The sequence below is a fragment of the Carya illinoinensis genome, chromosome 7 (genome assembly GCF_018687715.1).
Source record: "Carya illinoinensis cultivar Pawnee chromosome 7, C.illinoinensisPawnee_v1, whole genome shotgun sequence".
NCBI lineage: Eukaryota > Viridiplantae > Streptophyta > Magnoliopsida > Fagales > Juglandaceae > Carya > Carya illinoinensis.
Genome location: NC_056758.1, coordinates 7,864,309 through 7,880,045, shown reverse-complemented (window position 1 = coordinate 7,880,045; position 15,737 = coordinate 7,864,309). Strand labels below are relative to the sequence as shown.

Sequence of the window (15,737 nt, the reverse complement as noted above, 5' to 3'; positions counted from 1 at the left end):
TCAGCAAAACTTTCAACCATCTCTGCAAAGTGAGGGGAGTGCGTGCTTGCCTTCTATAGTTTCCTGCTGCTCAATGCCCATACATCTCTTGCAGAAGGGCAATCCCAAAGGACATCTTTAGTGGTCTCTGGAACTTGTTGGCATATTGGACATGCTGGATCCTCTATCATCTTCCTCTTTGATAATTTGGCTCGGGTGGGTAAAGCATTGAGGCAGGCTCTCCAGAGGAAAGTTTTTGTGGTATTGGGAATGTTTAAATTCCAGAGTCTAGTCCCTGGTGCCTGTTGGGATCTGAGGTTTGAGGATTGCCCCATTTTCTAGTTATTCAGTTCTGTGAGGAAATGATAGGCTGACTTGGCATTGAAATGGCTTGATGAGGTGCATCTCCAATATAGCTTGTTAGGCTTGGGAAAAGGGCTAAGGGGGATTTTCAGGATCAATTCTGCTTCTTCCTTGGTGAACATAGAGGAAACCAAGTCCCTCTTCCACTGGTGTGTGGTATTGTCTATGAGGATTGAGTCCTGAGGCACGTCCCTCTTCTTTGGCTGGCACATTTATGGAAGAAAGCAGTGTTCTTGTCCCCCTCCCTAAGTGAGTTTTGCTTAGCTCTTTGTTGCCACTTAGTGATTTCCTCTTCAAGCAGAATGTCCACTTCCCACTAAAGGTCTTTGATTTCAGCATGCAATTGTCCTTTATTTAGGGATTCCCTGTTGCACTTGTGAAGATCTCTACACCATAGCTTCAGGCCTTCTTGACAGTTCCTTAGTCCTAAAAGAGTATTCTGCAAAGGATCTATTGGACCTATGGTATTTTCCCAAGTTCTTTTGATTAGGGTCTCACAACCCTCTCTTTTGCTCCACTTTGCTTCAAATCTAAAGATTCTTTCTTTCCTTGTCATACCCAGCTTGTGATAGATGGAAATGAGAAGGGGCGTATGGTCTGATGATGCTGCTGCTAAGTGATGAATTGAGTGGTCCTCAAACTTTGCTATCCAGGTGGAGTTTCTTAGCACCCTGTCAATCCACTCTTTGGTGAACTACCCACCCTCTCTATTGTTTGCCCATGTGAATCTATCCCCCTCATAAAGGTCATTAAGATCACAAAATTCTAAAGTCTTCCTGAAATCCAGAATCTGTTTGTAGGGTCTTGACGTAGCTCCAAATTTTTCATCTATGTTGGTAATTTCGTTGAAATCCCCAAAGCAAAAACAAGGGACTTGTGGTGCAGGGGTTAAGGCTTTAAGAAGATGCCATATTTCATTCCTCTTAGCAGTGTTGGGGTGGCCATAGAACCCTGTTAGTAGCCAAGGGTTCTCATCTCTAGGTAGTTTGACATAAGCTGATATATGCCAATTAGTGTAAGTGTCCACTTTCACAATCACAATGGAGTTCCACAAAAGGGCCAAACCACCACTTCTTCCCTTATTTTTTACGTTAAAATTGTTTTCAAAACCCAATTTCACACGAATTTTCTTCATTTTGTCATTAGAGCACTTGGTTTCAATGAGGAAAACCAGGCATGGGATCTTGGACTTCACCAATAGGAGAAGTTCATGAATTGTTCGGGGGTTCCCAAGCCCCCAACAATTCCAACTTATGCAATTCATTTGGCTAGGTGGGGCTACTGAGCAGCCTCCACCTTAGGTACCTAAGTTGAGCTCCTTGTAGGTATAAGCATAGTTTTCTGTTTCTTAAAGCCTTTAGAACTAGACCTGGTTTCTAAACTAGAAGCTAAACTTTTTAACTTGGAAAGCTAGGTAGGGGCAATTGGGAGGTTGGTTATATCGAAGAGAGTGAGGGACAGTTCCCTAGCTTTCCTTTTCCATTTGGTGCCAGCAGTAATTGCTAGTTGAGTGGCTCAAAAGTCACTAATGGAAGGTGCTGGTTGTGGACTAGTTTACTTGTTTGGGAAAATAAACTTCATGGAAATGCTATTGTCAGCTAGCATGTCACTATCTGTCATAGAAAAAGGCAAGGCTTGTCTTATGTTGCTTACCTATGACATTGGACCCGCTGAGAGAGGTGGAAACCCTTTTTTTGGTTCAACACGGGTCCCGTGATTTTGGGAATCCTTGTACAAGCTCATTGAATACCAGTCCTATTCCACCAGCACGTTCATGTCCTACTTTCTCTACCCTGCAGAGTGATGGATCGTGATTGGCTCCGGGAAAACAATTGTAGTATCTTGACTCGTGGCCTCATCCTCAGTTGCTGTGTGGGACTTCCCTGAAGCACCATTCTAGTCACCTGCTACCTCAAGTTGCTCCTGGAAGGAAAGTCCCTGTGATGACAATTCCAGTGAGCCTCCATATTTCTTCAGGGAGTAAGAATGCAGGAGTACAGATGGCACACGCAGCCACTGCCCATATTGGTCCTTAGACTACAGAGTTAAGTTGAAGCTAGAGCACTTCCTATTAACGTGCTTCAGTAGCCTACATTTGATACAAAAGTTTGGAAGTCTTTCATATTTAAAATAGGTCCAGCATTGTTTGCCACCAAGGTTGATTATTCTCCCTCGTAACAAAGGCTTAGCGATGTTAACCTCCACCCTGAGTCTAAGGAAGCTGCCCCATCTGCAATGCTGGTCATCAACTTCAACTTTATGGACCTTCCCTATGGATGCACCGATCTTTTTCCCCTGTAATTCATTCATGCCTGCAAAAGGCAGGTTATGGGCTTGAACCCAAAAGGGTTCTAAGATAAAGAGTACCTCGTTGGGGGATAGTTCCCCTTCTAAGTTCTAAAGGAAAATGAGGTGGCAGTTGAAAGACCAAGGCCACCCCTAAAGCACCTTCCTCTTGTTAGGGAAGAGTTGAAACGCCATCAAGAACTTGTTCGTGCCAAGCTCTTTAAAAATGACCCAACCTTCTAAGTTCCACACCTTTGCCATGGTGGACTTGAAAGCTTTACGGTTCGCATTCCTATCATTCAAAATGAGAGCAAATAGGCAATTCCGAATGGAGGGTCACTATTTCCATGTTTCGGCGTTTGCGCAAACAATGTTTGTATACAATTTAGAAGCATTTATTGAAATGCCAACATAATACCTACATTAACAGCTTTTCTCGAAATGCCGTCACTTTATCGTTGGCATCCCATGGCATATACTAGCGACGTTATCATAAAAGCTGCTGCGACTACATTGCTGACACATCATATAAATTGGCGGCATATATTTAAATGCCACTAATAGCATGTTGGCGGCTATACATTGAATTTGTTAATAGTATTTATCTGATCACCACCACTTTTTAAAATAGCGGCATTACGATAAATGTCGCTATTAGTAATTTGTCAACACATCATATAAATTGGTGACCTTTTTTTAAAAGCCACTAATAGTATGTTGGCGGCAGCGCATTGAATAATTTAATGACATTTATCTAAACGCCGCCAATGACCTAAGTTAACAACGGTTATCTAAACGCTGCCACTAGTACGTTACCGGCTCATCATATAATTCGGCGGCATTTATTTAAATGCCACTAATAGTACTTTAGTTAATTTATTAACGGCATTTAACTAAACGACACCAATTTTTTTATTAATGGAGCTAACATAATCGCCGCCATATTACATTGCCAGCACATCATATAAATTATCGGTATTTATTTGAATGCTACTAATAATATATCGACGGCACATTGAATTTATTAACGGCGTTTATCTAAATGCCACAATTTTTTTCTGGAATGCGGCTTATTGTAAACGTCGCCACTAATTCATCGCCACTAGTACGTTACCGGCTCATCATATAATTCGGCGACATTTATTTAAATGCCACTAATAGTACTTTAGTTAATTTATTAACAGTATTTATCTAAATGACACCAATTTTTTTATTAATGGAGTTAACATAATCGCCGCCACATTACATTGCCAGCACATCATATAAATTAGCGGTATTTATTTTGAATGCTACTAATAATATATCGACGGCACATTGAATTTATTAACGGCGTTTATTTAAATGCCACAATTTTTTTTCTGGAATGCGGCTTATTGTAAATGTCGCCACTAATTCGTCGCCACTAGTACGTTACCGGCTCATCATATAATTCGGCGGCATTTATTTAAATGCCACTAATAGTACTTTAGTTAATTTATTAACGGTATTTATCTAAACGACACCAATTTTTTTATTAATGGAGTCAACATAATCGCCGCCACATTACATTGCCAGCACATCATATACATTGAATTTATTAACGGCGTTTATCTAAATGCCACAATTTTTTTTCTAGAATGCGGCTTATTGTAAATGTCGCCACTAATTCGTCGCCACTAGTACGTTACCGGCTCATCATATAATTCAGCGGCATTTATTTAAATGCCACTAATAATACTTTAGTTAATTTATTAATGGTATTTATCTAAACGACACCAATTTTTTTATTAATGGAGTTAACATAATCGCCGTCACATTATATTGCCAGCACATCATATAAATTAGCGGTATTTATTTGAATGCTACTAATAATATATCGACGGCACATTGAATTTATTAACGGCGTTTATCTAAATGCCACAATTTTTTTTCTGGAATGCGGATTATTGTAAACGTCGCCACTAATTCGTTGCCGCCACATTTTTTAAATTAACGACATTAATATAAACGGCGCTACGAAACGTTACCGGCGCATTGCATTAATTAACGACAGTTAGAACGTACCAATAAATATGATATCCCACAATAATAATAAAAACATAATATATCAATTAATAATAAATATGATATAATGGGTCATTATTCATATAATAAAAAAAATTACAAATCAAATCACATGAAAGTTCTTCATGGATAATTCTTCTTCACATTGTGTTTGTCATTAGCTTTAGGACCATTTCTTTCATGGGTAATTCTTCTTCACATTTATCCAATAGTTCTTTGAAATTTTCATGCAATCGTTTAACCTGGAAAAGATAAAAAAAAGTTATACTAAATTAATAGAGAGAGTAATATATGTTAAAAGAATAAAGCATAGCAGGTTATATGTATAAATGGATGGTACATTTTCTTAGAATGTAGTCAAGGTTATAACATGTATCACTCTCAAAACCTGTAAACGTCATACAGCACAAGGTGACAATTATGAACCACATTGTGCAAACCTCTCATGTGAGTGAACCATGCCTCATAAATCTAAGAAAGCTTGGATCTCATTTGTAAATGGAATTTTTACTTGAATCATATAGGTAATTCCAATTAATTAATCTTATCAGTCTTCCTCACCAAAAAAAACACATCAATACCCTTGAAATCGTGTTTAACTAGACAAATCAAGCATTGCAAAATTAATCAACTACAAAATTAATTGTTTTCAGATGCTTTTCAAAATGTTTCTTTGGGTAATATTCAATATCATACGATCCTCAAGCTAGAGAGCTTCTAATCTAGAAGCTGAAAGCATAAAAGTCCAGATTCAAACATTAATGGGGAAGAATATAATGCTCTGCAAGTGTATATATCCTACTGATAAAAACCCCAAAAAACAGAGCATGCTTGTAGCAATGGCCTAGGTCATGCAACACAATTCAGAAACAGTATAAGGAAACAAAAAAATGTAAACCAAACCAAGCTTCCTCAATCCATTGGTTATGTCACCATGGGCAGCTTCACTGACTGCTTAGCATAAGTAATTTGAGCACCTTACTCACTGCCACTATCTCTACTGCATAACCCAAGAGCCTCATAAGCATACAAAGCCAATAATTTTACCAAGACAGAAACATCATTAAATTCAATCTTCGGCTCTAGAACGCCAAGATTTTGTTGGCAAACAGCCAAAGAATTTGCAAATATAGAATGCCAAGATTTTGCAAGTCCTCCACATTAGTTATTGACTAAATAAATTCAATCTGGTTATACCTTTGCCATTGGACTAAATAAACTCAATATGCTTGATTTGCACAAACTAATTTTAAAACACAACTCCAATACACCTTAAAGCATTAAAACAAGTTTTTGCAAGCACCTAGCTGAAAGGGCCATAAGGCCCAAAGCCGACTTTAAAATAAAACACCACAAATGGTAACCTACATCTGGAACTTATGAAAGGTCAAGACACAAAAATGAGCACTCAGAAAAGCAAGCGGCATGACCAAGAATTTCTACACTCATCGAGAAGAGGGTGCAGAGGTGGTGGAACTGAGTGGTGCGGCAAAAAGCATGAAAGCAGGCGACGTATGATCCCTGTGAGGGAGAGAAAGTGATGAGGTAGAGAGAGAAACAGATAGTAAGAAAAACCGTGATTTGTTTGGGTGGAGTAGGAAAAGTCATTTAGCATATCCTTGTTGTATGGGTAATACACGATCTATATGCCTGAAACATGGAAAAAAGTTTTCTTATATGGGGCATAGACGATTCTTGCCAAGTGATCATAGGTGGAGAATGATGGCAAAAACATTTAATGGTACACTGGAAATTGATCCTTCACCTACTATGGCAACACCTGATGAAATTTTGGAACAATTAGATCTTCAACGTCTTTCCATGGAACAACCAAATATTACTCCCTAAGTCACTTTCCTCACACCTTACCATCAATCATTAAAAACTATGTCATGCCTCCTCCAGTTGGATTTCGATTCGACAACCACTCCCAAATTAATACACAAGTAACCCTATTTCCCTTCTCAAAACATACATCACGCCTCCTCCATGCAGGTTTGAAATTACAAACATCACTTGACTCACTCAAATCAGCAAACAAGCCTCATGAATTTCTGACAAAAACTAGTGGGAACTAGACTAAGATTTTTAAACCTTAAAAGGTGATATATTGTACATTATTATACATTTGTCTCTTTATGATTATAGTTTCCGATCTCATAACAACTAATGGCCTTACCTCTCTCTTTTCTTTTTAGGTATGAAACAACAACCATCCGTGAAATCAATTAAATGTTTCTTTGAGGATTGAGTTGTAACTTCCTGACTATTTCCAAGGATCTTATAGGAATAGAGGATTGAGCTGTATAAGACGTGCACGCTAGGTGGTGGAAACCCCCCAAACCAAAGTCTTCTGATCTCAAACTTTCTTCGATCTTTTCTTTTAGACTTATCTTATACTAAAATTAACTAAATTGAGAAAAAAGACTTCCTTGGTAAAACATTTTGACGTACGTGGTGGGACTCACATGTAGTTTTTAGTACGCAATCAAATGATTACAAGCATTAGAATTCACACTAGCCATTTTAAAGAACAAAACAATTATACCTAATCAGCATGCCATTGTGGGAAGTAAAGAAGTAAAATTAACATTAAAAACCAAAACTTAGAAACTTGCAAAACATTATGAGAATTTAAATAAATTGTAAAAGGTTTATCGTGACTCGGTGAAAAATTATTATTTATAATGGAAAGTGGAAATAAAATTATAACAGCTAGCATAAATTAGGAAAAAAAAAAAAAACCCAACAAAATAATTTGTAGGTTCATATGAAATAAATAATTTTCTTAACATAAACAAAAGTCAGATATATTGTTGTGTCTACCGAGACCAGTGCCTCTTGTAGAAGCATAAACCTATTAAAAGAATAAAATCTTTTAATGACGTTTGCCAAAAAATAGATCAACAGGAAGTTTGGACTAATTCAAGTAGTCAACGTGATCATGTCATGGAAGACGTGACTGGCTATTAATGTTCATCAACTGTCCAAGTCAACTGATCTCAAATTTTCTTCCGTCTTTTTATCTTCTAGGCTGAAATTAACATCAACCCATCAAGCTGGCCTGATTCCCGTTCATGGTGATGTTTGTTAATAAATTGTTGATAGTTTGGAAAGCAAGGGGGCCTCTTAATTTCATATATCTCTAGCCTGTTAGTGCTAGCTCTTCTCATAATATTTCTCCAAGTGATCTCCAAATTACTAGCGAGCATTTCCTTAAACAAGTTTTTTTTTTTCTTTTTAATTTCAAGTGTCCAATGGTTCCCCTAAGAACTCAAAGAGCCTCATCATCAGTGCCATCGTTTTCTTCCACTTCTCCAAGACCTCGATGGATACATGATGTTTTCCTCAATTTCCATGGCGAAGACACCTTTAAAGAAAGGCATTATCACCTTTAAAGATGACGAGAAACTTGAGCGAGGAAAGTATATTTCTCAAGAGCTCTTGAAAGCAATACGTGAATCCATGTACGCTATCCACATTATCTCAAAAAACTATGCTTCGTCAAGATGGTGCTTGACTGAACTTGCCCAGATTGTTGAATGCATGAGAGAGACTAGTTTCACAATTTTGCTTGTTTTCTACCATGTTGATCCCTCTGAGGTACGAAACCAAACTGGGGCTTTTGCAAAAGCTTTTGCTAGGCACGAAGAAGACCCTAATATTGATATGGAGAAGATGCAAATGTGGAGAGTTGCTTTGAAAGAAGTGGGCAACATATCTGAATGGCATTTTCATCTTACGTAACATTTTTTTTCTTTTATTTTTATAGCAATGTTTTCTCAAATTTGTACCCCACAAAATTGGATTTCAGCCAGTTGTACCAATCAAATTTAATTGGATCCATATAAATACTCATGTTAGACTCGTGTTGAGTTAGCGAGTTGTGATAAAAATTATAAATTCTAGATGTGAAATCTAATCTCTTTAATTAAATAAATTAAACATTTGATATTTATCTATTACTTTTATGTTAGAGAAGTGATACTTCTACTGAGAGATATCACAAAAATAAACTCACAAACTGATCTAGCTTGATATGATACGCCAGTTTATAAAATTATTATTGATTATTCACAAAAATTGTAAATTTAAGTTAGGAACCTACCTAGACTTGCCCTACCCCATACCTAAATCGTCTGATCTTCTGGTCACCATGTGAGCAACCTACTCACCCAACAAGCGGGTGAGTATTCCCCCTCCCAGTAATAACCTGTTCACTAGCTTCATACTATAAATTAAAAGAAAAACTAGACAAACCTTTAAGCCAATGATGCACCCTCTTTTTCTTCTTTGTCTACATAGCTTCTTTCTTCTTCTTCTTATCTCCATCACCTTCTCTCTCACACTAGGGACTTTGGGTAAAGAAAACTCTCTTTGAATCTTTTGTTTTTTATATTTGTTGAATATTTGATGATCTATTTAATGTTTCTGAATCAAGATCTATTTGTTTTTTTTTTTGGTTGTGGATGGCCACGAATCTAGGGAAACGATGAGGGAGATCTGCGTGCCTATTCAACTGGTGCTTGCAACTTAATATTAATCATTTCATCTTTGACCATTGGTCATTTAGCTATTGCCATCACCAAGTTTTCCCTCTTGGTTGGATTTTTTTAAAATATGTATATTTGTCTGACTGTTAATTGTATCATCCCTCACGGCTCCTCCTCTTTAGGGACTGACGACCTTCTTAATTTGCATCCATATGTATTCCTCTAAAATTCGGCATTCTATGGCTTCCCTTCATCCTCAAAGCTACAACTTCCTTCCTCTAGCTTTATCATAAGCATCAATTACTTTTGACTACATATCATTACATTGCTCCCTAAACCGGTTCCCTTGTACTTTACTATCAATTATATGAAACTACATCATGGCTTGTCCCTTTGGATTTGGCATCATGCCTTGTCCCTTGTCCATACAATTCATGGTATGGGTGGAGTGGGTAAGACAACTTTGGCAGAAGTCATTTATGATAGAATATCTTACCAATTTGGAGCCAGCAACTTTATTGCTTGTATTAGAGAAGAAACTAGAATTCGTGGTTTAGTTTCTTTACAAAAACAACTTCTTTCTAAGATCTTCCTATGAAATTACTATGACACCAGATCATCAACGTATCAAGAAACCCTGATTCCTTATCAAAACCTACAATTGATCTCCTATGGATTCTAATTTAGAAACAACACCAAACTCTCCCAAATCAACTAGCAAGGCACCCTTATTTTCACCAAAAAACAATGGAAATGTAAGGGTCAAAAGTTAAACATTATTATGGTGCTATATTGTACATATGAAAACGGTACCCTAATTTTATTGATAACCCTTATTTATGGTAGAATAATACCTTATACAAAGGGAGAATGGAGGTTACAACCAAAATCCGAAAACATGCTCCTTATAATGTGCTATATTGCACATTATCATACATTTGGCTCTTGAAAGGCTATCACTATCTCATAAAAATTAATTATCTTATCATCTTTCCTACGTGTGAATCAACAATTGTCCAAGAAATGATTAAAAGGATACTTCAAGGATTGAGTCGTAAATTTTCAAGTCTTTCCAAGGACCCTGTTGGAATAGAATCCCGTGTGGAGGAAATGATGAACATACTTGGTATTGGATTGGATGATGTTTGCTTTGTAGGAATTCATGGTATGCGTGGAGTGGGTAATACAACTTTGGCAGAAGTCATTTATGATAGAATATCTTACCAATTTGAAGCTAGCAGCTTTATTGCTTGTATTAGAGAAGAAACTAGAAATCGTGGTCTAGTTTCTTTACGAAAACAACTTCTTTCTAAGATCTTCATGGAAAGGGAAATAAATATATGGGACGATCATGAGGAAATGAATATGATACGGAATAGACTATGTAATAAAAAAGTTCTTTTGGTCCTTGATGATGTGGACAGAGAACAACATCTAACAGCATTAGCAGGGAGCCATGATTGGTTTGGTTTGGGGAGTAGAATCATTTTAACAAGTAGAGATAACCATTTCTTGAAAAGACATGGAGCAAATGATATCTGTAAGGTTAATGAGTTGAATAATGATGAAGCATTGCAGCTCTTTAGTTTGGCAGCTTTCAAGAAACCCCATCCTGAAGAAAATTATGTGGATTTATCTAAAGGCTTTGTGAAATATGATCAGGGCCTTCCTTTAGCTCTCAACGTATTAGGGTCCTCCTTATTTGGTAGAGGAACAAAGCATGGAAAGGTGCTTGAGATCAACTGAAAGCAGATCGTAGTAAATGAATTTTAGATATACTTCAAGTAGGTTTTGATGGATTGGAGGATTTGCAAAATGAATTGTTTTTAGATAATATTGCTTGTTTATTCACAGGAGAGGTCTTAGATAGCATTTTAACAGATATATTAGAAAGTTTTGGTTATTACCCATACTTCAATATTGATATTCTCATGGAGAAATGTCTTATAACAATCTCATCTAAATGGTTGAAGATGCAAGATTTGCTACAAAAAATGGGTCACAAAATAATTTATGATGAATCCCCCGAAGAGTCTGGCCGGCGTGGTGGATTGTGGCATTGTAAGGATGTCCTTCACGTGCTGAAGAATAATGCTGTAAGTGGATTTATCCATACATAAATGTATAGTGTATTTTCATTCTAATTCTTAAGATTTTTGCAAATATTTCTCACACAATTTTAATGTTCTTGGTTTTTAGGGAACTGAAGTGATTGAAGGCATAATACTAAACTTACCTTATCAAAAAGATTAGGAACAATTCAGTGTTAAAGCCTTCTCAAAGATGAAGAAATTGAGAATTCTTAAAATTCGCAACACAAGTATTGTCAATTGCTTTTCTAATCTCTATGATAAGTTGTTGAATTTGCATTCACATAGCGACCCCTTAAGATTCATGCCAACAAATGGTGTAAAAATAAATTAGAAAATTTTTTGTTCGTAGCATTATAACTATTTCAGAACACATCTAAATCACCTCAATCAAAACCCCACAAAACAGAACACAAAACAGAAGGAGAAGCCCCACAAAACAGAACAAAAAGCCACACAAAATTAGCCAATTGACTCAGAGAGTAGTCTCCACTAGAGGCGAAAAAAATCCCGAAAAGAAGTTTCGAGTGATATTCATCTATGGCTGTAACATCGGGAACGTGAAAACTACCAACTAACATTTTGAATCCTGCTTGTTTTCACGAGCGATGTTATAGGTGGCATGGAGACCAACTAACAAATAGTAGACAAGCATTACAACGCTACAAATGAAGGACCTCCAAAGTGCGACAGAACCAAAGGACCCAATGAGAAAAATATTCATCCCAGTGGACAGCGAGGGCAACCATGGAACGAGTGGAACAACTTGAGAACACGGTACTTTCCAAGCAGCGCCATCCTCAAAAGTCCCACAAAACAGAACACAACACCCCACAAATATATAATCAACCAAAAACCCCACAAAAATTGGAAAAATGTCTACAACAACCAAAAACCCCCTACAAAACACACTACCACACAAAATATAGATATTAAAAAAAAAAAGAAAAAAAGAGAGAAAGTAAAACACAGATCCATCAAACACAATATGCTAGAAATGGAAAGACAAAATCAAATGAGAAAAATAAAAAAGCTTTCATTTCTTACTTGTCTGTGGAAAACCAGAACTTTTTCAAACATCTCAATTCAAAATTCTTATTTTATCATTACAATTTTTTTAAATTTTCATACAAAATATAATAAAAAATTTAACTTTATCAAATTCCAATTTAATTTTTTTAAATTTTAAAATAATAATAATATTTAAAAATAATATTTTAAATTTTAATCTCTACTCAAAATTATTATCTTAGTTACTGCTGAACCTACGCTTACTCGGCCTCTATTCCCATCCCTACACTCTACACCTTACGTGTCATTTTGTTCCCCTCTCAAAATGTGCATTTTGAAGACTAACGAATTCCCATTCGAATTCCCGCGTCTTGCTCTCGGTGTCTTCCACCTTCCAAGCCCGACGTCTCGCCATCGCCCCTCCTCTGCTCTGGTTCCCGCGTCGCCGTCGCACATCCTCAGTTCAGCACCCCGCGTCGCGGTCGCCACTCCCTTTGTGCCCTGGGTAAGTTGATTTTCTTCTCTGAACCCTTTGTGTCCCCCAATGCCTATGCTCTGAAGCCCCCACCCCTGACGTCTCTTTCTCCAACTCTTCTCTTCGTTCTCTCTCTCTTCGGGGATTAGGGGTTTGTTTGCTAGTGAGTTTTGCAAGGAAGATAATATGCATTACAGTTTTTGGGTTTGTTTTCTTGAGTTCTGACGTTTTGATTTCACACTCGTTATTTCATATTGTAGTTTATTCATTCTCGGCGACGCTGGCCGTTGTCTTATCTGTAGTTATTTCATTTTCGGATTATTCATCGTTGGAGTCTTCAGATCAAACGTTATGCTTATGGGCACCTAGTCTAATTCTTAGGTCTTCCTTTTGTTAGGAAGTGTGCTTCTCTGAGAGGGTTTTGAATAATGGAAGATAAAATTTGTTTAGCAAGGTGCTGTTGGATTATTGATTATTGATTTTCTATCCTATAGTTATGCTAGAGAAGATTGCCTCTCAGCATGCTCTGTAAGATAATATCGTGGAATTTAAAAATACTTCAGTGCTGAATATATAATGTTTGACTCTTAAATTCATATCTTGATCTAGCTGAGTTGCAAAGTGGATCCATAACCATGTTCATGTCTATTATTATTTTAGACCTTTTGAAGGCAACATTATTATTAAATCTTTTTTTTGTAAGTACCGTTATTAAAGCTTTTAAATCGTTATTTATGCTCTGTGATTGTTATAAATGATGCCAGGGCAGTGTTTCGACATCTCTGTAAACGGGTTTATCTTTAACAGTATGAAAAGAGGGTCGACATAAGAATCTGTTTATAGTAGTTCAAATTCAGTTTTCAATTGTATTAATGTCTCTCATACTTACTTTTTATTTTCGATTATGAGCATATTGACAAATTATATTGTTGAGTTATTGTCTTAGGATTGCTTTTGAGGAAAGCCTTTACTTTTTGTTCCAGAATCCTAGGCTGAAGTAATGTCAGGGAAAGCTCTTTGAGATCTCAATACACTGCCTGGATCCGAGAAGAAGAATGAAAGATCCAGTAAAATGAGTTTTACCAAGCAGTTCGTTGGGAATGCTGTTGAAAATGTTGAAGAATGCCAAAAGAAAAACTCTGCCTCCTTTGTTTCACCTCAGACTAATGGTAATGAAATTGCTAATACTACAGCAGAGACCGGAAGTTCTGAAGTGGAATACATTGAATCTGAGAACTTGAATGATCTAGAAGACGTTGATGCGAGTCTTAAGGTATTATTCCTGTTTCTTTTTTCACTGGGTCAGCGGGGGGGTGCTTATATTTTCTTTATGTGCTGTTTTGTTTGAACTTCTCATCCTGAAAGATCATGGATGGACATTCTGATATTTGGAGATCAACTCTTTTTATGGTGTGCACATAGAGACAATAGTTATGTTATTTGCTCATCCTGCTTATTTCGTTTTTCAGATGTCTGATTGAGCTTTAGATGATTTATTTCTTTTTTTAGTGTATTTTATGCAAATAGCTATGTTGTGATTTCAGCAATGACAAATTATTGTGTATATCCTGTGAAGATCCTCTAGATTGTGTATCCACATGCGTCCCAAAGGTGGTAGAATGTGGTCATGCACTAAACCACATGGAAAATGATGTCCTTCTCTCGTTTATATTCCCTTAGTTTACGGTCCATGTTGATATATAGATTCTCTATTTAGTTTGTACTGGCTGCTGCTTGTTTTCCGCTATGCTTTTGATGTTATAACCTTTGTGTATCCCCAGTTTAGATACATGCCCTGTTCTCAGTTGTTTAGTATGGAACATGATATGCATTTCTCTAGAGCATTAAGGGAAACCTGATTTCAGGACAAGCTCACTGTTCCTTTGTTCTTATTTCTCATTTTTCCTCTGGCCCTTCTTCTTTGTAATTGTTATAGAGTTGTTGACCAACGTCAAAATAATACTAGTCACTGTTCCATATGATTGATTAATATTAAGGAAAAGTTTATTAAATAGAGTACTGCTGTGATCCTGTTTAGTCATTGTTAGTAAATTACTAACAATTGTTTGGCTTTATTTAGCAGCTTTACTTCCTACGCTCATCTAGAAATTGTTATCGGGAGGTATGACTTGTTTCTATTTGCTCCCTGTACAATAGACGCCATATGTTTTGGTTAATATTTGTGTTATATTGACGTTGATGATGCTCATACTCTAAGGACTCTGCCCATAGTCATTTTTTTGATTGGTTGCTTTGTAGTTTAGCATATACCTTTTGGATGGGTTGCTTTATAATTCAGCATGTATCTTCTGCCATAGATGAATATTACCTTCATTTATTACTACCCATGGAAGATTTTCACATCCATTTGCACCCAGTTTTTTGTTTGAAGTGCTCTGTATATTGTGCATTCTCAAACAAGCAAGACAGTCGGTTTTAGAACAAGTAAGCGAAGCTGTTGAAATTGCAGAAGTTCTCCTGAATTAGAGCATCTGGTTTGTTTTCTGTATTTGACTGAATTTTAATTGCACATAGGTGATGTGCTTTGTGTATTTTGAATGCGACATTCAAGCTGCATTTATGTCATAACATGAGAGAAGATTGTGTTATAACACGTTTGTTCAAAACTTTTGTTTTTTACAGGCACTCTTTCAATCAGATCACTTGAAGTTGCAACTTAGTATGAGATTAAATCATTGATGGAAGGCCATGCTAATGATTTTATAATTCATATATTGTAATTTTGTACTTTGTAATTAAATGTGTAAATTGTTTTAGTTCGTATATTGTTTTACTATATATATATATATATATATTTTTGTAATTCATATCGGAGGAACAATCCTAGTTTGCATACTGTTTTACTATATTTTTTTATTTCATAAAAGACAATTTGCGGTGAATAAATTGCTGGAAATACTTTTTTGGTCGCAAATGCATATTTTTGGCGATTTTCTCCATGGAATATAAGTATTTTCGATCCTTGTTAACCATAGT

The 15,737-nt window shown here is 36.4% G+C and overlaps 2 protein-coding genes across 2 annotated transcripts; both read left to right on the top strand.

Moving 5' to 3' along the window:
- The first annotated feature begins 10,187 nt into the window (after positions 1–10,187).
- On the top strand, positions 10,188–10,910 carry LOC122316134 (disease resistance protein Roq1-like). Its single transcript, XM_043132669.1, has one exon. The coding sequence runs from the start codon at positions 10,188–10,190 to the stop codon at positions 10,908–10,910; it is 723 nt and encodes a 240-aa protein (XP_042988603.1).
- Positions 10,911–12,602: 1,692 nt separating this feature from the next.
- On the top strand, positions 12,603–15,691 carry LOC122315346. Its single transcript, XM_043131214.1, has 3 exons — positions 12,603–12,770; positions 13,724–14,013; positions 15,384–15,691. The coding sequence occupies exons 2-3, from the start codon at positions 13,813–13,815 to the stop codon at positions 15,438–15,440; spliced, it is 258 nt and encodes an 85-aa protein (XP_042987148.1). The 5' UTR covers positions 12,603–12,770; positions 13,724–13,812; the 3' UTR covers positions 15,441–15,691.
- The last annotated feature ends 46 nt before the right edge of the window (positions 15,692–15,737 follow it).